Source organism: Anoplopoma fimbria, chromosome 17 (assembly GCF_027596085.1).
Source record: "Anoplopoma fimbria isolate UVic2021 breed Golden Eagle Sablefish chromosome 17, Afim_UVic_2022, whole genome shotgun sequence".
NCBI lineage: Eukaryota > Metazoa > Chordata > Actinopteri > Perciformes > Anoplopomatidae > Anoplopoma > Anoplopoma fimbria.
Window position 1 is genome coordinate 2245381 of NC_072465.1, and position 22283 is coordinate 2267663.

Consider the following 22283-nt stretch of genomic DNA (forward strand, 5'->3'; position numbering starts at 1 on the left):
ACATTATCTGTTTATATTCAACCTAATGAGGTATCATAGGAGTACCCCCTTATTCACACTGAGGGTCAAAAGTGTTGTTTTCATAGATTTTTTAATGTATTGTTTCATGTATGTTATCACAAACATGGCACACATGCAAGCAAGCCGTATACATTGTCCAGTACATACAGTACAAAAAGTCCAGTGGTTATGGTTAAGGAACAAGATCAAAACTGCCCCTCACAAACTGCTCCCCCTACCTGCAGGTCCTCTGTGTTATCCTGATAGGTCAGCAGCTCTGTCTCCTCTCCCCTGTCAGACAGCACCCTTTGGCGCAGGTGAATGGCCAGTCGTTCTTTTCCTAGAATCCTCCTGGCTAGGCTACGCTGCCCCAGAGTCTGTCTCAGACTCCACCTGGTGCCCCCTCCAGACCCCCCTATCCTGGCCTGCAGGTGGGAGATTGGAGGGCTGGGGAGCTGAGGCCGATTTGGGCTGGAGCTGGCGGGAGGTGCGTTCTGACAGCTGAGGTTGGAGGGTTGAGTTTGTAAGGTGTTGGGGAGGAGAGAGCATTGAGGGTTAGGACTGGGGGACGAGTTTAGGAGGGTGGTGAGGGTGTTGGTAACAGGGGTTGAGTTAGCTAGCTGTTGCTGGGTGTCGGGGCTGGGTTTGAGTCTCTTGGCTGGGGGTGGGCCTCCCTGATCTCCCTGGGTTCCCTGTAGGGCTCTGTGTCCTGTTTGGCTCCAGCTCGGGTTCTGGTTGTCTGGCTGGCTCTCCGTCCTGGCTCTCCTCAGCTCTGGGGAAACAAAGATGCTGGAAAATCAGAGCTGTGGCAACATAGATTCCTACCTCAGAGGATATTGTAACTTATTAAAACGCCTGTTTATCCTAAACAAATAAAATGATATGTAACCTACTAAGACCTACAAAAAGGTAGCACTCATTTTAAGTTTTTAATTTCATACTGTCCTTTGAGAGGTGTGTAGATTATCCTGAGGTACTGGAAAGACACATTGCTGTTAACTTTTTCAAATGTAATTTTCAAGAGAATAGATCAACATTTTGCAAATGAGAAGACCGATGTCACTCTCACGTCTGTCCGGTTAATTTGTGGCTAAAACCAGCAGTCGATTAGCTTAACTTAGTACAAAGACGAGAAACAGGAAACAAGCACATAACCCTTGTAAAATATTAAATTCTTGTTTTTATACTGATTATGTAACAGTTAGTGGGCTTTAGAGGTTTGGAGTTTGTCACCTTTGGACAGAGTCTGGCTAGATATTTCCAGTCTTCATGCCAAGCTAACCTAACCTGCTGTATACCAAGTCTCACCTGCAGATATTTTAAAACTTTGGCAAATAAAACTGAAACCACTGGCCTGGTTACATACCACTAGGGCTGAGTGACAATTTCTCATTTGTCTTTTAGTTGAACTGACCCTTTATAATTAGACAAATTCCTTCCTGGTGGTGACAAACCACAAAATAGCAGGATTTCCCACCTGAGTTAGGGTTTGGCGTAGGGCTGTTGCTTATTCCGCTGGTCTGTGACTCTCCTCTCCACCTGTCCATCCAAGTGTCAGCAGGCTGGCCTTGAGCTTGAGGAGTCTGTTGCAGCTGCTCTAGGAGCTCAGCCAATCGAGTGTGGCCCCGGGATCGGGCGATGTTGAGCGGCAAGCGTCCCAGCGAATCAGGAATAGCCAGAGCTCTTGGGTCCCATTGGTAAAGCACCAATGCTGCCTCAGTGTGGCCCAAAGCACATGCCCACATCTGTGGAGGCAAAATAAAAAGATCACACACAGGCACGGAAAGAAAGACGAACTCAAAACACCATTCAGAAATATTGATATTAATGCCTCACCAATGGAGTACAGGAGAAGTGGTCTACGTTGAGAGGATCCACCTCTAGCTCGAGGTCAATACTGTCAGCATGTTTTGTGCTGCAGAGAAAGACAACACAAGTGAAATAAACTAACAGTCTGTGCGTCTACAACGGTGTGTCATGTTTGAGTGTTACTCACCGCCAGCGAATGAGTGTCTGAATGAGCCCTGCATAGCCCTGAGCTGCAGCCAGATGCAGTAAGGTCATTCCTCTGGAGTTCTTACTGTGGACGAGCTGATTAGATGAAGCCCAGCAGGGCTGAGACATCATCTTCTCACACACCACCACAACACGACCCTCAAACGAACCTTGATCGGTAGGAATCTGGAAGATTGGAGGCAGAAAAAGGGTTTTCAGGACTTTTATTTTTAACATTTTTGCTTATAATATAGTGGGTTAGCCATTTTGTAGTGCCGTCCGAATGTACAGTGAGAATTATTAAACCCTATAAAGTGGACTCAAAGTATCCCACCATGCATCATGAAAAAATAGTGCACATCGATGTTAATTAACCAGGCACTCTAAACCATAATGCATTGTGCTGAAGGAAAAATAGTAGAAATAGTTGTGTGACCAAACATCACAGCGCAAACGGCCACAAAGTACTTTGTATTTATTGATTTGGGAAAATATGCTTATCGCTCCCAAATTAACAACGGCAGAGCATACCGCTTTGCTCCTTCCATTTCTGCCTTGACAATAAAAGCCCTGGACGCTGTATCACTGCCTACCAGAGGGAACTTAAATTCACTTAGACCATTTTCTTAACTCAACAAAATAGCTTACAATATGTATTTATTACAAAAATGCATGTGGGTATTAATTAGGAATGGTCCACCAGCCCACATTGATCTGGTACGTTTTAATTGCCTCAGTGGTGTCCAAAGGTATTTTTTTATTTTGCCAATGAGCTCACTATATAGTAGTCCTCTTTATTGTCCTCTACATAGAACTCTACATAGAACTCCCTAGAAAATCCCAATTATTTTAGACCCAGCATGACTCTTGTGTTAAACAAATTGAGATCCTCTGACTCTGTGAGAGCCAGAGGGCAGAGTGCTGTAACATGCTTGGCTGTTATGGAGTCAAAGAAATAACTCTTTAAGGGGTTGACCCTAAAAGCAACACATTAATTAACAACAATTAATGAAATCCAGTACAATATCCCTGAGGTTTGTGGGGCTTACTATATGAGTAAAAAATGACATCAGAAAATACCACAGAATGGATTCAACACCTCTGAACATGAAGTTGTTGGTGCTTTTATAATTGATTGCATCATGTTGTACAGGTTGCTTTAATTGAATAAACTGGTGTAAAATGATTAAGTATTTATTTTTGAAGTTCCAAAAATAGTTGAAAGGCCTTAAATACTGTAGGGGTTTAAACCATTAGATCATCATCATGCAAGGATCAAACGTAATCCTAGTGAGTCAAGCATGGATTTCAAAACGTGCTTTAAATAAACATTTATGACTAAAACAAGTTCTGGTTTGTTTAATGTTGTTCACCTGTACTGCTCTCTTAATTCTTTATTAGATTTTATAGGTGAGAAAATTTCAACCAAGCTAAATCACTCCTTTTCTGCCTTACTTGCGACTGCTGATCAGTAGCTCCTCCTCCCTCCAATCCTCCTCCCTTGGTTGCCATGGTTTCTGAGCTGGGGTTCTGATTGGTTATCTCAGCCATCCTCTGTTCCATCTGCTCAAGACGCTCCAGGATGGACATCCTGAACTGGGTATCTACAGGAATGAAGGTGGGACACATAGAGATGTAAACATTGGCTACTTGTTTGTTGCATTTCAGCAAATCGATGTTATGTTTTAGGAAATCCTACTTAGAGAGGCTTAGGGAGAGAAGCTCTTCTTTGAGGGGCTCAATACTGCAGAATAAATCTGCAATCCAATAAACCCCCTTACCAACAATGGGAACTTGGGATCCAAGAAAACTGTGTGTCTTTGTGTGTGTGTCTGTAAAATAATGTAGATCTAACAACAAATGTACATTTTTTACAGCTGTGTGTATGAGTGACCCTTTGTTTCAGTGCTGCTGCAGTTTTGCTGCAGTGCTCATTATGTCATCCCACCTGCTGCTCTCTCACTCAGTCTCTCTATTTTTCTCTCCTCTCATTTCACTCCCATTTTTCTTTCTTTCTATCTGCGGCACACAAACTGAGCTGAAAGGGTGGAGCCATGAGAGTGAACGCTGGCTAAGGCTCCTCCCTTTCCACTCCGCCAATCAGAAGAGGAGCAGAGTTTTCTGGAAAAAAAAGCTTTTTTAAACACAAATCAAACATACAAATACAAACACAAAAAAGAAAATTACAATGGATTTTTGGTCACATAAAAAGCATGTTTTGCTTGCAGACATGCATTTTAAAACAGAAAAGGATTATTGAGAAGACTACAGAAATTGGCATCTGCTATGAGGGGTATTTTTGTGACTAATTATTATAACTTGATTAACATATATATTCAAATATAATGAGAAAGCTGATACATATTCATTGATATTCAGCAATTAAATAGGGATGAAATAGTCATTTGATTAACCTCCTATATTGACAATATATTGATATGTTGTCTTTCACACAGGCTTTCACATTTTTATTTATTTACTGCGCCTTAATGTCATTTTACATTTTACAATTCACTTCTCTACCTGCAAATCATGCTACTTGAGTCTAAATGCTGCAAGGCGTATGTTATGAAGGATACAGAGGAATACAAGAAAGGCTACTTGAACACTGGGAACTCCTCTAAAAGTAATTTTAGGATTTAATAAAAAAATTCATGAATTTATTTATGATGTCGGTTGCATGCAATTATTTCCTAACTAATAGCTTTTTTAACCACATCATTTAAATGCAAATGTTATTCATTATTTTATTAACTGTTTTTTAGTGTATTAATTAAGTTAATGGATTATAATTGACCACAAAAAAAAAACTCCAGCTATATTCCTGCTCTTGAATGCAAATTAAGGGATTTTTCAAAGTTGGTTTGATAATCATTTTTAGTTGTACCTGTGGATTTACTGACCAGCTTTTCTGGCTGGTTAAGGATCCCATCCCCCATAATGCTTTGTTTCCATGGATCTTATCCAATAAATGAAGCTCTGCACAGGCTTTCACCACTGGCCAACCACAACACAGTTTGAAGTGACATCAAATAAACACTGATAACAGATGATTGCATTGCAAGCCAATTAAAAAAAATAAAAATAAAGCAGGCGAGCGAATTTTTTTGGGTTTATAACGGTAACAATAAGTAATGGTGCTACACTCCATTTCTTTTCTAATCAAAATAATTGTGATGATTTTTTTCTATTTTACCATTCATATTCTATTTACTTATTAATATTAAATATACAACTAAAACTCTGATGAAGGTTTAAAATGATTAGATAAAATCTGTTTACAGTTGCCACACCTAATACTAGTGGCTTTATTACTAAATCCAAGCTGGTTTGCATACTATTTTAAGTTGAATCGATAGTTTTCCACATTTTTAAATCGATGTGAAATGTTTAGGACTCACATGTTCTTTAGTTGAAGTTAAATGGACAATTATTCATCAGACAAACACACTTTTGGCATAGGGTCCATACAGATAATCTCTCAGTAATAAACACGAACATCTACAACACAGACTATATTATGTATTTAAGCTGTGGGTGATCAACAACATGCCCACATGTCTGTGCCTGTAGGCATGTTGTCATCTGGGCCTCTCCATGTGTTGTTGTGGAGTTCAGTGGAGCTGTCCACTCCTGGTGGTGCTGAAAGTTAACAGGTCAACGTGTAGCACTAAACAAGCTTCTAATCCTCAGGTCTGCAACAGAAAACAAGAAGCCTCTCTGCTGCCTTTTAGGTCAAACACCCAGCCAGCAAACAACATGAGGACTTGTGGCATTTATTCAGTCCCATTATCTCACATGTGCACCACATGAAGCGTCCAAATGCAAAAGACAGCTATGAAGTCCACATTTCCAAAACAGGCACATGTATGTGAAAAAAAAACAACAAAAAACTGGCTACAAACAACACAGATGAAGGTAACATCAGGTTAAAATCAAATAAGCTACGAACCCAAACTGCGAGTCTCTCTATCTGCTGCTCTCTTTGTTCCCGCTTCTGCTCAACCCCGTTAGTTTGAAGCGAACGACTCACACATTGATACTCCGATGGAGCAAAACACAACTAAGTGCAGAGAGAGAGAGAGAGAGAGGAAGAGGAGAGAGAGGAAGAGAGAGAGAGAGAGAGAGAGAGAGTATCCACGTTGTGTCTATGAGAGCAGACACGCTTCAAATCCGCCCGCCAGACTCTGAGCTGCAGGAGGCTCGTCATCGGTTCAACAATAGACTGCACACACACTAGATTGGAGCAATGACATGTGACAGTGTGAGAGGATGCAGGTGTGCTTAAAATGACTAATATGTCCATTCACACCCTCCTCCTCAGGTGTTGAGCCTTTGATGGACATTTGAGGCCAAACAAAGGACTTCTCTGCATCACCATTGGAAGTCAAAGGCAGAGGTGCACAAACATTTTGACTGTCATGTGGACCATGTTTGTGCTCTTGCTCTTCACTGAAGCGAGCAGCCAGCCTGCTGTGACTGTGGAGCCGCATTGCCGCATTGCGCAACGCAGAGACGGGGGCGAACACAGAGAGTAACCCAGGACATGCCTAGCAGAGGAGACCCTGTGTTTCCAAGCTGCAATTGCATCAGGAGATGTATTTGCACACAGAAGCGAAACCCCCCCACCCTCAGGTGCTGTGCAGATAGTCTATATACAACCAATCCCCCCCCAGAGCTGATTTAAAGAACATTTCCTTCTAAGATCTTATAGTTTTCATTTGATTAAAACCTCACAAGAACCACATTACATTACATTACAGTCATTTAGCAGACGCTTTTATCCAAAGCGACTTACAGTCAGTAGTATATTACATATCATTCACCCATTCACACACTGATGACAGGCTACCATCAAGGTGCCACCATCAGACTCTAACTAACATTCATGCAACATCCAGTCCACACCGATGGCAAGCCTTCGGGAGCAACTTGGGGTTAAGTGTCTTGCCCAAGGACACATCGACTGCCGAAGCCGGGTATCAAACCACCGACCCTCTGATTGGAGAACTACCTTGCTCTCCACTACGCCACATCTGCAGCTCTAACAAAATCATTCAGATTTCTCTCCGACATGCAAACATGCTGAATTGACTCCATAAAAAAATGATTTTTGACCTAAACAAGTCCAACAAGACAAAGTCTAAAATATTTATAAATGGGCACTGTTAAAATAAAGGGAGCAGTATACACTACATCTTTCACTGTTCAGTTGTCAAACGGTTTAGGAACTTAGATTTCTTCTTTAATTTATCTGCATGCAAGCTGAAGGCGACAGTAAGAAAAACAGCAGCATCGCTTGCAAAGAAGAAGACAATTCAGCTAAATAACACACCACAATACCATACATCTCTGGCTGCAGACAACAAGGGATGCATCCAACAAATAAGAGCAGCATAATGACAGTCACACACACAGACACACACACACACACACACACACACACACACACACACACACACACACACACACACACACACACACACACACACACACACACACACACACACACACTCACACACACACACACATCAACAGGTCCTCTCAAAGTTTTGACCGATCCAAAAGCTTAGGTAAGGTAAAGTGTGAAGGCTGCACCAAAAGTAACAATTAAATAAGAAAGAATAAGATATAAATATGTATTTGCTATGTTGGGGTTTAACTTTTCTGGGTTAAAATACTCAGTCAAGTGCATGAGCTTAAACAAACAGTATTCAAACAATAAATAATTAATTTGTACACACACAGCACTCCAGCAGCAGAAAGCAGTTATGAACAAAACTTGTTTTGTTTATGGTTTATGTTCTTTACTGAGTAAATAATAAGACAATAAGAGTGTTACTGTGCAACCCTGTGTGGTAAAAAAATAAAATGCTCTCACCATCTAGGGACAGCCAGTCGTGCTGTGAAGATGGCAGGGCAGGTAGGTCACGCGCCTTGTATTCGAAAACCACAGAGGAAGAGATGACCTCACCACCCATAGCTACCTGCAGCATCACCAGTCCCGTGTCATGCGCTGGAAACATACATCAGGTCAGGAATTAGTAAGACTGACTGTGTGCTGTGGATGATTTCGTTTCTAAGAATAATTTCAGGACAGTGTGTCATCCATAATACACTGTTGAACATTGCTTTTGCCCACATGTGCCTGAAAAATACTTTGTCTCGCAGTTATCCCCTGATCACACTTAATGTGGCAGGATGTGACTCATCTATTATTTACTATACCACCCGTCCCTGCCAGACGGTTTCCCTGTTCTTTTTTGTATTGTCCTTATTTTCTTGTGGGATTATATCTCCCAAAAGGGTGTGCAGTCGACATAGTGAGACTCTTTTTTTGTATGCTGAAGAAAAATAAATTGCTCATTATAGGGGTTAGGGAGGTGACAGTTGGGGTTAGGTTACATCTTTTTATATATTATGGGTTTTTCTTTGTTAAAGAAGTGTGCGTTGTGATAGTGCATGCATACACACGTGTGTTACCTGGGCAGTAGCAGCGCAGCACCCCGGGCTGGATGAGGGCAGCCGGGACACTGATGTGGTCAAAGAGACAGCTGTACTCACTGCTCGACTCCAACCACGGACCTGTGATAAGCACCTTCACTCCACCCTGCAGCACACAAACAGAGGCCTCAATCCAACACCACACTCACACACACACACACACACACACACACACACACACACACACACACACACACACACACACACACACACACACACACACACACACACACACACAACACACACACACACACACACACAAACATACACACACACCTACACACATACACTACCCTGATTTATGCATTGTGTACTGTGTTTCTATCAAATATCCTGATTCCATCTGTGGGAAAAACAAACCTCAGAGACACAGTGGCCTAGTTTCTTGTTTTCTACTATATGAATCCAAACTGATATATATTAGTAATTGCCCCATTTACTAAGTGGTTATTATTTTTCTAATGACAAATCTTTGGTGTCTAAAAAGCCTGGTAGCAGCCCCTAGAGGGGTGTTTGCTCCTTACATCCAAGTTGTTTGAACCATCTGAACAACACTGCCATGTGTTTTCTCTAGTGTAGCTAAAAATAAAACATAAACAACATATTGTCCCCCAAAAATGTTCGGTCATGAAGTGAATATACAACAACAAACCATTTTAAAGTTTTAGTTTTGAATTTGGCAGTGCACTTTTAGTTGATTCAAAAAGTTCTACCATCATCCTTTGAGCCTTTGGAGTGAAACCGTGCTGCTTTTTAAGATTACACGAAACCGTGGAATAACCAGTATGATGTAACACTGATGATCCTGGAGGAAAGTTGCAGAAAAATATTAGCTGAATTTCCGCACATGTCGGGATGAGATTTCATGAGACATGAGGTGCAGTTAGTTAAAAACATTTTTTTTGACAAGTGGTTTTGTGAAAATGATGGTGGTCGAATGCTCTGTTTCCACAACTTTCATCATGATTCAGTGACAGATCTGGTGTCTGAGATATTATAAGTGGTACATGGGTAAATTAATGAAGCCACCCAGCGTAATCAGTGTAATATTGAAATTTCATCAAAATCCAATCAGCTGAGTCTAAGATATTCTGACTCCTTAATGACCACACAACCAGGCTGGCGGTTGTGAGGTCCAATGTGCGGTACACTGTGCCGAGCGTGATTTCAGCGTTTAACATCAGTAAGTCAATCATATGGTGGAGGGACTGATTTTCCTGAAGGGAACAATGATGAATAAATAATGAATAATAATCATGTAGGGTTTACTAACCTCTGGATAAGACCACTCTGGGGAGTAGTCTGTCACACCGAACAACCTCCCAGTCTCCTGGAGCAGCCCCAGAGCTCCCTGCTCCACCTCCGAGCCCTGCAGGTGTCCCGCTCCTGTGCCCTGCTCCTCTCCTGCTGCCCCCTCCTGAGGCATTAGAACCCCAGTCACAGCTGCCCCCACCCCACCTCCAGACCCCTCGACTGAGATGAAATCATTGATGAGATCAGAGAACTGGCTTCCAAAGGAGGCCTCAAAGCCTTCCAGACTAATGGCCGCTCCTGCCCCTGTTGTTGTAGCTGAAACCCCCCCACCTTGCTGAGGAAGAGGAGAGCTGTAGAGGGCCCCCTCAATGCTTGTACCAGCAGCTATTGACTGAGGACTGGCCACCACTGAACTATTGGCCCCTGACAAGCTAACACCATTACAGAGAATCTCATTTTCCCGTCCTCCTCCTCCTCCTCCTCCTCCTCCTCCTCCACCACCTCCGCCCTCCTCTCCTCCTCCATTGTCATCAGTTGGTTGCAGGTAGTGTTCGGTGTCAACGCTTGTGTAGGCCACGTGAGGATCCCCAGGCTTGAGAAGCAACTCCCCTCCATTTTCAGAAGTTTTGTCTAAGCACCCGACCGCTCGATGTCCCCCGCTGCCTGACTGCTCGGCGGTCGTATCCTGTGGTGTTAGAGGAAAGGAGCTCATTGTCGCTTGTCCGTTCCTTCCACACAGGCCCTGCTGGTCTGGGCTGGCTTGGTGGAGGTGTGTATGCGAGTCTCCATTGGTGACTGGTGTGTCTGTTGACACCGTGGGTAGGCCTATATAAGCCTGGGCCTCGCCTGATTCCTGTGTTCCCTCAGTACCGTTGGTCTGCAGCTGGGAGGACTGGCTTGTCTGGGGGGAGGCCTGGAGGAAGAGACTGGGGGAGGGGTGATGTGCAGGCTGGGTCAGACTCGGGACACAGGCTGATGACATCACAGCACTGAAGTCCATCTGCTCCAGCGTGGTGCTGGGGCTGAGGCCTGTGCCTTCCCCTACATAGCTGCTCTGAGTGGCCAGCGGCGGCTCTAGGGGCGCAGGTTCCGTCTTGATGTTGTTGACAAGGGCTTGGTTGTAGACAAACTCGTTGGAGGGGCAGTTGAGTCCTCCATCATCACCGTTACATCCCTCAGCCTTCCCTCCACCTCCTCCATACGTCTGGCCCTGCTTGGGATTGTTGAGGAAGCAATCAGGGTCAAAGGTCATGGTGGTCTCAGGAAGGCTGACTCCTCCACCAGAGTCTAAAGAGCTAGACAACACCAACTCTCCTCCCTCCCCTAAGCCCACACCACCAGGAAACGACGCAAACCTCTGGTTTTCAGGGGCAACAGCCAACAGGATGCCAGCGGTGGTGCTCTCATGGGTGGATGCCAGCAGGTGGGTGTGGCCTGCAGAGTAAACTGAATCCCCAGTCAGTGTGGTTACCTCAGACATGAACACAGCTGTGCTCTGTGTCAAGCCAGACCCAATGGCCAGAGCGGGACTATCAGCCATGTCGCTGGTGATTGACAATGGGGAGCTCTGGGTGGTGTCAGGGACCTCCACCTGGTTGGTGGAGGTAGATGAGGACACTTCCATGCTGCTCTGTGGGAGCAGGGAGGGTTTGTTGTTTATCCTGCCGTTCCTCCTCTCTCCTCCACCTGCTCTACTCCTGGCCCCTCCAGGACTGCGCTCTGTCTGGCCCTCTGACACATCGCTGTTCTGGACCTCTGTGCCATCTGCTTCCTCAGCTCTCTGGCCTGCCACTACACCTGTACCTGCTGCAGCTCCACCTCCCGCTGCTGCCCCTGACTCCTGCTTGGATGAGATGATGCGCTGCTTGACACTGGAACATTTCTGATGCAGGCTGCTTCCAGCACCTGTCAGAACGGACATTCAAACAAAGGAAACAGCATTTAAGACAATGCATCTTAATTGTATTTACCTATAATTGCTCAGGTCAATCTTTATAGTATCGTGGCATTACCTCACACACATTTGATAGTGTGTAAGGGCGCCCTCCAGTGTTCAGAGTGTACACTGAAAAATGAGTTCATGAATACTCTTATTACACTGGTTGAGACTCTTGAGTGTTCAATACATAAATGCAAAATGTGCAATATGCATTTATTGAAAGTCAATTCCAACATCTGAGGGTATTTCCAGTTTCTAAATTAGTTGTCTTCATTTACATTTTGGGGATTTAGCTGAAGCATTTTCAGGGTAAAGTAACAAATACCAAACACTTCCAGCTTCAGAGACCTAATGCCCATAAAAAACACTTTGAGCACAGATGGATCAAGTAAGTGATCACAAGAGAAGTGCTAGGGATGGGAAAACAGCAGAGAGCTGTTTTGTGTGAACAAATTAGGGCAGGTAGGAGGGCGAGAGGGAATATGATTCAGTGGGGAGAGGGAGAATTGAGGTGCTACTTAAGTCAACAAGCCACTTAGTTTTGGGCAGCTGTCCTGATTTGCCCTTCCAAACCAGATAAAAAGAGGGGTGAGATTAGGTAAGTGTGTGTGTGTGTGTGTGTATGTGTGTGTAGTAGAGTTATCTACTCCCTGATGCCCATTTATGAATAATACATGTTGGATATTTCTGTCTTCTTTCCCTCTATTCCTCCATTTCTTGATGAAATGTGTATCTGCCTCTAGGTGGCAGCATGGCGCTGACTGATGGAGCCATCAAAAACAACATATCTAAATCTGTATAAAGCCTGGATGAATGGTTTGAATATCTCTTCATGCGGTGGCCTTTTAACAGACGATATTATCCTTAAACATATCAACACTTTGTAAAGTTATTAAATAAAGCCACTCAACATACTTTTTGACAAGTCTAGTTGTTGCATTTTGGCTTACCGAGTTATCTTTACATACACTAATATGTCAATATGATGTTTGTGCTAAATCAACACTGCCAAGATTCAATATAGTTCCTTGATGCAAGAGAGAAATTGTGATATCATCTCCCCTGAACTACTGAAATCACCTGTTGTCTCATCTGATAAGTAATGGCACAGCTCCAGACTATGCCCCATCTGCTGCCAAGTTGTTTACAAAGCCTAAAAGCAAGCCAGTGAACCAAATTACCTGTGTTTTAGAGGTTTCTTACAGATTAATTTAAGAATTCATTTAAGAATAACTGCACTGTGACAGGTGGTAATTTTATTGACCCAAGGTGAGTCATATCTGCAGGTTTTGGAAGAAATGGGCTGAAACATGAGAGTAGGAGGTGGTGAAATGACAGTAATGCTAACTCACACATGGGTTTGAGTTGTCCAATGAGCTCCTCCTTGCTCCACTTGGCCCACTCCTTCCTGTCTGTGTTGATGGAGCAGAGGACAGGACCACATGGCTTCCCGCTATCGTCCACTGCCGGTACATTCAGGTAGTGTACCAGAACAATGTCTGGGTTCTACAGCACAGTGACACACACACACACACACACACACACACACACACACACACACACACACACACACACACACACACACACACACACACACACACACACACACACACACACACACACACAAACACACACAGATACATGTACGCACACTGTGTTAGTTTAACATGGCCTTTATCCGTTAATTCATTGTAATTTCCTCACCAACATATGGGAGGGAGAGAATTAAATGATGAAGTCTATTTAAAGAGAGAGAGGAAATGGAGAAGGGGAGTGGGAGAGAACGTGGAGGTCAGGGAGGAGGTTGGACATAGCGTGTCAGATACGATTCTTTCACCTGCCCATAAAAGATTTAACAGCTCGAGCCCACTCATCACTCTCTCTCTGACCCTGCAGAGGCTGTGGAAGAGTCTACATGTGTGTATGTGTGTCTGTGCGTGCGGTTTAGAGTAGTCCTCACTATACTGTAGGCCACCAGCAGACCTATGGAATTTCTACCCCATGAATGATTCAACAGGTGCATTCACGTGCATGTGTGTGTGTGTGTGTGTGTGTGTGTGTGTGTGAGTGTTTGTGTGTGTATGTATGAGAGGAGAGTGAAAGGGAGAGAAGCTCCTCTTGATGAAAGATTCAGTAGACAGACTCAGGTGAGGGGGAGGACCTGCTGAGGTGGAACACTTTTCTCTCCAAAAGAGGATGGCACAGTGGGCTGCTACAGCACCACACTGTGCCATGCAACAGCACTCACACACTGATTTATGATCATATTCACTGATGTGTTTTGATATCGGCGCAAAGAGCAGAAAATGGCACTTTACAGATAAAGCAAGTAGATTTCCCTTCATAATTTCAGACTGCAGGAATCAAACTAGCTGGGCATGCTGAAAAGAAAATATATTGGGTAAGGGCATATTCAATTTACAGCCGGTGGCTGGAATGTCCTTGTAAATTTCATGTGACAAATTATGCAGGAAATTCCACCGAAGAATACATAAATATGTATGCATTTCCATATTTTAAATGAACATCGCTGGTTATTCAATATTTTCTCTGAAAGAGAGGGATGAAGAGAGAGGCAGTGTAAATGTAAATGCATTTTTTAAGATTCATCATGTAACCTGTCATTTGAAGATGATGAGGTCCTGGTGACCACATCTTGCATGGCCAATAGAGGAAGAGACATGTATGTGTGTGTGTGTGTGTGTGTGTGTGTGTGTGTGAATCCCGCTCTCTGTTGTCTTTCACATGAGCAGTGGAGTGAGTCGAACATCTCCATGAAAAACAACATGCTTTTATACACATGGGACACCTGTGCATTTGTGTGTTGGTGTGAGCGTTGTGTGCGTGTTGTTTGTACCTCCAGGGTGTTTTCTTAGAGAGCACCACATGGAGAGAATCCTTGAGTCCTTAATGCTAGCTATAAGTATCGAGAGTCAGAGTCTCGATAACACACTGTGCTCTGGAAGTTGCAGTCAACTTGCAAAGGAATATTTTTTCTGCACTTTATATTAGCATTGTACAGGACCTATAGGCCTGGAATATTCTAGGTACACTCTATTGCTCTAACTGTGTGAGTGTGTGTGTCCACTCAGCCAAACAACATCCACTTTTATTATGACCCCAGCTTTGTGACAGTAATTTCACTATGTCTGCCTCATTAATTTAGAGGAGGATGATGTTTATTGCTGGTTAATGGTTTAGCTTAGTGTTTTGTTTTGGAAATGGACGGTTTAACAGGCAAAACTTTGTGTAACACTGATGATATATATTATGGTTGCCCAGTTTTGTGAAGAATAGGGAATAAAGCCTTAGCATAGCTGGAATAAATGTTACACGATGGTCATAGTGTCAGGGGAAAAATACCTGAAATGACAAAGATATGCTGCCGTTTATGAGAACTAATAAAAAATTATCGCCACACTATAAATGCTGTCCAAGGCTTGTTTTGTCTGTGTATAAATGTGTGACAAAAGGCAAGGTGGGAAAGGGGGGTGGGCTTACCTGCAGCAGCCAATAGCATCTACGATGGAAGGTGGGGATGATGGAGGAGTGGACGTAGCAGCCATACAGACACTAGAGAGAGGAGAGGAGAGGAGATTGCAGGGGTAGACGAGAAAAGAAAAATGGAGGAAGCGAGACAAAAAGTGAAAAAGGAGGAGAGGAGGAGAGGACAGTAAATGAGAGAACAGGAGAGGAGAACTTAGGTTATACCCACTTAGGCTGTATTGATTGCGGTGCTAAAACTAAATTGCAAACATGCTGTGTGCATTTTTTCCTAATGTCTCTTCTAAAATGCTATAAATCTGATGTTGACAATTACAGCACAAGAGATTGGGATATTTACTGCCTCAGCAAGACTAGACATAACCCACTTGCAATTCACAAAAAGTCACATTGCCGTCAGCCCAGACACTGCAAGAGAGATCAGTAACAGTGAAGGGGACAAAGAAGAGGAGGAGAAAGATAGGAAATTACAGAGTGTCAAGGTGGACAAGATGAAGAGGAAGTTCAGTATGGACTCCTTCCAGCAGAGGATGCTTACATACATATAAAATAGTATATATGTGTGTGTGAAAATTGAGAGATTTAAACAACTTCAGTGTCTATATTTGTGTTAGGTGTGGTATGAAATATATTTTGATACAAATGTCAATACAGTGCCCGAGTTTCTGAGTACCAAAACTATACTTTTTTTGACACCCTAAGTTCGAGAATATTACCAAACTTTTTTTTCATTTAACAGAGTAAGCTGAACTTCTTGAAACCATCAGCTTACTTTGATAGCAACTGCACGGAACCTTGAAATTAAAAACACTAAAAGACCCTAAAAGAAAAGACAAAGAGTCTGATCAAGCATTTAAAACAGGTTCCACTTTGACGTTTTTTTTATATTATGTGTTATGGAAACATTTCAGTCAATGCTCAAATATTATTGAGGTTCAATCCCCGGTTCTAATGAAGGTCGATTTGAGGTGTTTGACAGAGTAAGGTTGCCATAATGACAGAAAAGCCTTCTAACGGGATCATCACTGCCACCTTTTCACATGCTTTAAAATCAAGGGTCACACACACACACACACACACACACACACACACACACACACACACACACACACACACACACACACACACACACACACACACACACACACACACACACACACCCAGACACATAAATTGGTTGTGTTTAAAGACAAAATTGCACACACAAACACAAATGCTCAGCAATCAGGCTGTATATAATCAACACTTACAACTTGTCCCGTTTTCTGTCTCATGAACACTCGTGCACACTTAAATTTTCTCGCCATTTTGCCTCTTCTCAGAAGTAGCCCGCCCTCTATCTAAAGTGTGTTTTGCCAACGGCAGAGTGCATTTCCATATATTTCCATTCGATATGAGGAGGCTCTACATCCAGGGTTATGTTTTTCTCTCCTGCTTCCTGCCTCTCCCCTTCCTCCTTCACCCCCTCTGCTCATCTCGCTGCTCTGCTCATCCCTCCTCATTCCTGTCCCTTGCTCACAACACTGCTTGCTTTGGGGGGTCCTGGGAAGACGTGACACAAACAATTACTGAGCAACTACCAGGGAGAGAAACACTTTGTATATGTGTGTGAGTATGTGTATTCATGCACTATTGCAGAAAATTGCATGTGAGATGAATGTCAATGTGAGTGTGGGGTCCTGAATAATGGAGGTGCAGATGGGAATACTTGATCTCAATTATTCCCTTTACCTCTGTGTCTCTTTCACCTGTCTTCTGCTCGCCCTTAATGCAAAACTATTGAGCCCCCTGCAAACATCCATGAGCCTCATCGCTGTCTTTCCATCGCTCTACCTTCTACCTCATTTTTTTCTGCTTCTGACACATGCATGCTCACTCCTCTCACCTCGTGGTATATTCCTGCTGAATAATCAATTTTTTAGCTGGCTGATGTGACTCGAACACACATACACACACACTAGCTCATGCACAGACGCTGCCTTGAGACTGGATCGATACCCCTCTCTGTTCTGCTGAAGGAGGCATTGACATCATTCCTGGCCTCAGGCCAAACACACTCTTATCCTTCAGAAAGAGAGAGAGAGAGAGAGAGAGAGAGAGAGAGAGAGAGAGAGGAAGGGAGACAGGGGCACGAGCAGGGATGGAGAGAAAGAAAGAAAGAAAGAGGGGCATCGTAACATGTTGGCCTGCAGCCTCAGCATGTGTGTTTGTGTGTACATTTGTGTTACACGCATGTGTCTCCTCAGAGTGAAGAAGAGTAAGTTAGGAAGTGAGATTGGCAGTAAAATCATACTCAGCGCCAAACAAGATCATCAACTTGTTTTTTTTCCATTACAGCCTCTCACCTCTACTCCCTGGACTTTGAGCTTCATGTGATCCTCTCTGGTGGTCTTCCCATCTTTCCTTTTCTTCCAGCAGTAGCCATCCTTCCTGTACTTCACCTTCTTACGGTTGTAGAGGATCATAGAGCCATTTTGAGGCCTGATGGAGGACGGGATGAAGAGTTAGCCAGACAGAAAGTCACGCACATAGCGTTGATTCCCGTAAATTGTACAGAGTAGGGGCACAGTGGAGACTTCTGGCTGACAAGAATTCAACTCAATGGAAACTGACCAGAAAATATTTTCATGCTGTCATCAAGTACAGACAATGTGAATCAATGTTATTCTCCCACAGCCAAGTTAGCTGGTCCCATGCTACCCCTTCCCTCCTATACGAAGACTCACAGTCAGACGTTTTAATATTTTAGTAGGGTGATTTGTCAGCACAACAGATACATCGGCCTCTAAGCTCATATTCCAAATACACCTGGTGGGATGAACATGCTTTTGCACACACACACACACACACACACACACACACACACACACACACACACACACACACACACACACACACACACACACACACACACACACACACAGACACACACCAGCAGCCATACATGTAGAGAGACAGAGATGCTATAGTTGTGTCAGCGATGGCAGGACCTACTGCCATGTGTTCTTCAAGCTCAATGTCAAACCTGCTGCTCAGCAATCAATCATTACACTTCTAAAACGTTAAGGACAGCTGTGTGTGCGTGTTTCTGTGTGTGTGTGTGTGTGTGTAGGTGTAGGTGGAGGAAAATGCTCCTCTGCCTTATCTCATGACAACAGAAAGAGAACAGGCACGTTGACAATCAATAAACTAACACATACTCACAAGTGCTCTCTCTCTCTCATGCACAGTCATGAACATGCATGCACACCACCACCACCACACACACACACACACACACACATTTACACACCTCCTCTTCTCCATCAACCTCCAGACTTTATCCCTCTTATCATAGTATCTCTTCATTTTCTCTTTACTGCTTCTTCAGTCTCTCCATTTTCTGCTCTTTTCCACTTATTCACATCTTCTCATCTTGTTCCTACCACTATCCTCCTAACCCCTGTTTCTTTTGTAGTCTCTCCTCTCCTCTCCTAGAATATGATGTAGACACATCCATATGGACTGAGATGATTGCAATTTACTCTGAACACTGTGTGTAGTGAAATTGGATTTACTTTGAGCTGATTTTCTTTGACACCTTAAATCTGTTCTGTTTTGGGTTGAGCCTGCCAGTTTCTTAGCCGAGTGGAGACCCCCACCCTCCGATCAAAGCCGAGTTTAGACTCTGTCTCAAGCAGTGTGAGTCATCTCAGAGCTGCTGATTCTAATTATGTTATGGAGAAGATGGATGAGATCAGATGTGTGCCTGTGTGTGTGGCTGTGGATGAGAAATATGTGCACGTTCATGTGTGTGTGTGTGTGTGTGTGTGTGTGTGTGTGTGTGTGTGTGTGTGTGTGTGTGTGTGTGTGTGTGTGTGTGTGTGTTTGTGCGTAGAGGTACACGCACGTGGACGATGCCCATGTTCCTCGCAAACCCTCCGATTCAAGCAGACATAAATGCTATTGATTGTAACTGGGCTGTGATGTGTGGGATATAAAAAGCTTTTCCACCGTTCCACAGTGTAGCAGAGCGAAAACAGAGAAGGCAAGGGGAGGAGAGTGGGGGGAAAAAAGACGGCAAGATAAAGAGACTGAGTGGGCGAGTGAGTGAGTCCGGTAAAGGGAGGAGAGAAGGAGGAGTAGATGGGGAAAGTGAGAGGAGAGGGAGAGAGGAGGTATCACTCATTACTTTGGACGGATGAGGTATTTCAGTGAAGGGAGAAATGAAGGTCATTGATTGTTATCTTAATATTGCCCCCCCCCCCCCAAAAGTGTGCAAACGCATGCGCACAAATGCATAAAAACACACACACGCATGCACAACCACGCGCACACCTAAAATGTCACTGACTCCGTTTGCTGAGCTCCTTTCCATCTGATGGGATTACGTGTAATCTGTCCTAATCGTGCCTCGTGTCATGTGTAAATGGGATTATATCTAACTGCTGCTCAATAACACCAATATGACTGCTGCTGCTGTTGCTGCTGGGAGGCTGAGGCTATACGGCAGCACAACCAATCAATGAGAAATCCATCCACAACATAAACTGTGCTGCTGGCCTCAGGCTGCTCCTGAGAAGAGTCCTTCAGCTCGCACAATGGGAGCTCAGAGGCATCACCCCGGGCTTTCAGCAGTGTCAGTAATCAGAAATGGGGCCGTGAGGGGACCTCTTCACTTACTTTACTTTTTCTTTCTCTGTTCTTTTATGGGTTTTTTTTTTTTTTTTTTTTTTTTTGGTTTTTTTCATCATACCTACAGCTTTATTAACTAAAGGAAATGTTAATAATAGGAGTAAACGATTTATTAATAGTTCAAATTGCCCTTTTCTTCTTTCCTCTACTCTTTTCTTAATTCCTTCCTGAATATAACCTCTCCTCATTCTAGGAAAAAGAGCTATCTTGGTTCATTGGATTGATGAATATTCAGTTCTGGCATGTGAATCCGCGTTCACACCACGTTTTATATAAATTTACGCCCCCTCCCTTTAAACCCCCTGTCACCCAGCTATGTCTGAATTATACATCACTTATCCTAATACATTTACATTCATTAATACTCCATTTACAGCTGACTATGTGCTTTACAGTCCAGCCATGTTCTAGCGCCTTCTCTACATGTAGAGTGGGCCGTCAGCAGGACCCTTCGGAGACAGTCGACGTACATCACTAATCTTCTAATCAAACACTGGCACTCAGTCATTGAGATTAAACCAACGTGAGTCACTGGCTGATTAAGCGATACTGTGTTTGTACGTGTATGTGTGTGTTTGTGTGTAAAACCACTGTCTGCGCTCTCCTCACCTGGTTTTTGGCGATGTCGTCAGCCACTCATCATGTTTCTCAAAAGTGATGAGATATGCAGCAATCTCCTAGAGAGGCAAAGACAAGACAGAAAGGTTATATTGGTGTGTGCATGAGTGTGTGTGTGCATGTGTGTGTGTGTGTCACAGGGAGATAAAACATAACAGGTATTTTCAGATGACCTGCTGATGCCCACAGAGAGTGTGTCACTATCTGATTGCCACAGTGAGGTCTGGGCGCCTGATTGGTCACAGAGCAGCCAGTCAAGAGACAGATATAGAGGACAGACCCTCAGGGCCAACAACCAATCACGCTCACCGACACACCGATGTCTCCCTCCACTGGGGAGGAAAAGCTATCTCCTAAATACACACACACATGCCATATAAACACACACATGCCACACAAACACACACACACACACACACACACACACACACACACACACACACACACACACACACACACACACACACACACACACACACACACACACACACACTGGGGGGTTCAGACCTATACACTAGTGAAGAGAGTGCGCTGATAGGAAAAGTTTTCTTGTACTTTGCAGTTTCACAGTTTACCCGTCAGATAAAGCCGGCTCCTAACTTGATTCTTAATTCCTCCGGCTCTCTTTTCATCCCATCAGCTCTCCTCTCCTCTCCACACTATTTCTATTCTCCTTCCACACTCACATGAATCCAATAAGGAAGAAAGAAAGTTCAAATCATACAGGTGCATTCTACTGAGAGAAAAGCAAAACAAAACGTCCACACAGAGACAGAGAGACGAAGCCAAAATAAATTATTGTTTGTATCTCCTGCTTTTTAGTTGCTCATGCATCGCTGCCTTTTCCCTTTGCTAGGTGAACTACTGCACCCCTGGCTTCCTCCTTGAAATATCATTCCCCCCTGTCTCTGACTCCCATCTCACCCACTTGTTGTGAAAGTCTATGAAATGTAAATTGTCTTCTTAAGGCAATCAGTGTTTGAAATGTGGCACAAAGCAATAGGGAAGAAGACATCAACACTCCAAGCACTCCTTCATCTGCCCTCTCAGATCAACAGTCTCCTCTCTAGACCTCCCCTCTCTCTCTTTCTATGTCTGTGTGTGTATGTGTGTGTTTTTAGGTATTTGTCCCAGTTTGGCATGAGAGCACTTCAGCTCCGCACCGATCAGACGAGATGGAGGGACAAAGGGAGAGGGGGAAGGCAGGCAGGGAGAGACGAAAAGAGAGAGCAGCTGGAGGGTGCTGGCACTTAACTGGATTGTTTTTTTTTTAAGTATCCGCCATTCGATCCTTACGTCCCAACCCCCCACTGCCTAATCCTGCATTTATGTCGGGGATGGGCATTTGAAGCAAAAACACTATTCAATAATCACTGGGAACTATTTGATCATTATTCAAAGACCCCCACCCGAAACCAACACAGTTTGGGTGATATTTATTTTGTTTCTGTTGTGTTTCAATGAAAAGTGTTTACGACGCTTTGCTGCTCAAACACATCTCTCAGTGGAGACTAGGGGAGCGCAACGCCGCACACACACACACACTGTGGTGACGGAAAGGTACCATTACTGACAGGCCGGGTGTGTGATGGTTAGATATATTTTTAAAGATGATAGTAGCATAAACTATTGGTTTCAATTGTAAAATGTAATGACAACTCATGACCCATCCCTAATTTATATCTGTGTTTATACACATATGTGTATGTGTGTGTTTGTGTGTGTGTGCGTGCATGTGTGCGTGTGTGGGAGGAACTGTCATCACACCCTTAATAATTAGCACTATCAGGCTGGC

The 22283-nt window shown here is 43.7% G+C and overlaps 1 protein-coding gene across 1 annotated transcript in view; it reads right to left on the reverse strand.

The window, feature by feature from the left end:
* LOC129105926 (calmodulin-binding transcription activator 1-like) overlaps positions 1-22283 on the reverse strand; it is a 49632-nt gene that overhangs the window by 3734 nt on the left and 23615 nt on the right. The window contains exons 4-17 of the mRNA XM_054617200.1: positions 20480-20547; positions 17542-17677; positions 15194-15265; positions 13045-13198; positions 11557-11658; positions 10261-11508; positions 9773-10176; positions 8479-8605; positions 7877-8011; positions 3451-3599; positions 1997-2181; positions 1837-1915; positions 1478-1745; positions 240-772 (exon numbers count right to left, since the gene is read on the reverse strand). Of these exons, the coding sequence (XP_054473175.1) occupies positions 240-772; positions 1478-1745; positions 1837-1915; positions 1997-2181; positions 3451-3599; positions 7877-8011; positions 8479-8605; positions 9773-10176; positions 10261-11508; positions 11557-11658; positions 13045-13198; positions 15194-15265; positions 17542-17677; positions 20480-20547 (3660 nt within the window). The remainder of the gene's footprint in view (positions 1-239; positions 773-1477; positions 1746-1836; positions 1916-1996; positions 2182-3450; positions 3600-7876; positions 8012-8478; positions 8606-9772; positions 10177-10260; positions 11509-11556; positions 11659-13044; positions 13199-15193; positions 15266-17541; positions 17678-20479; positions 20548-22283) is intronic.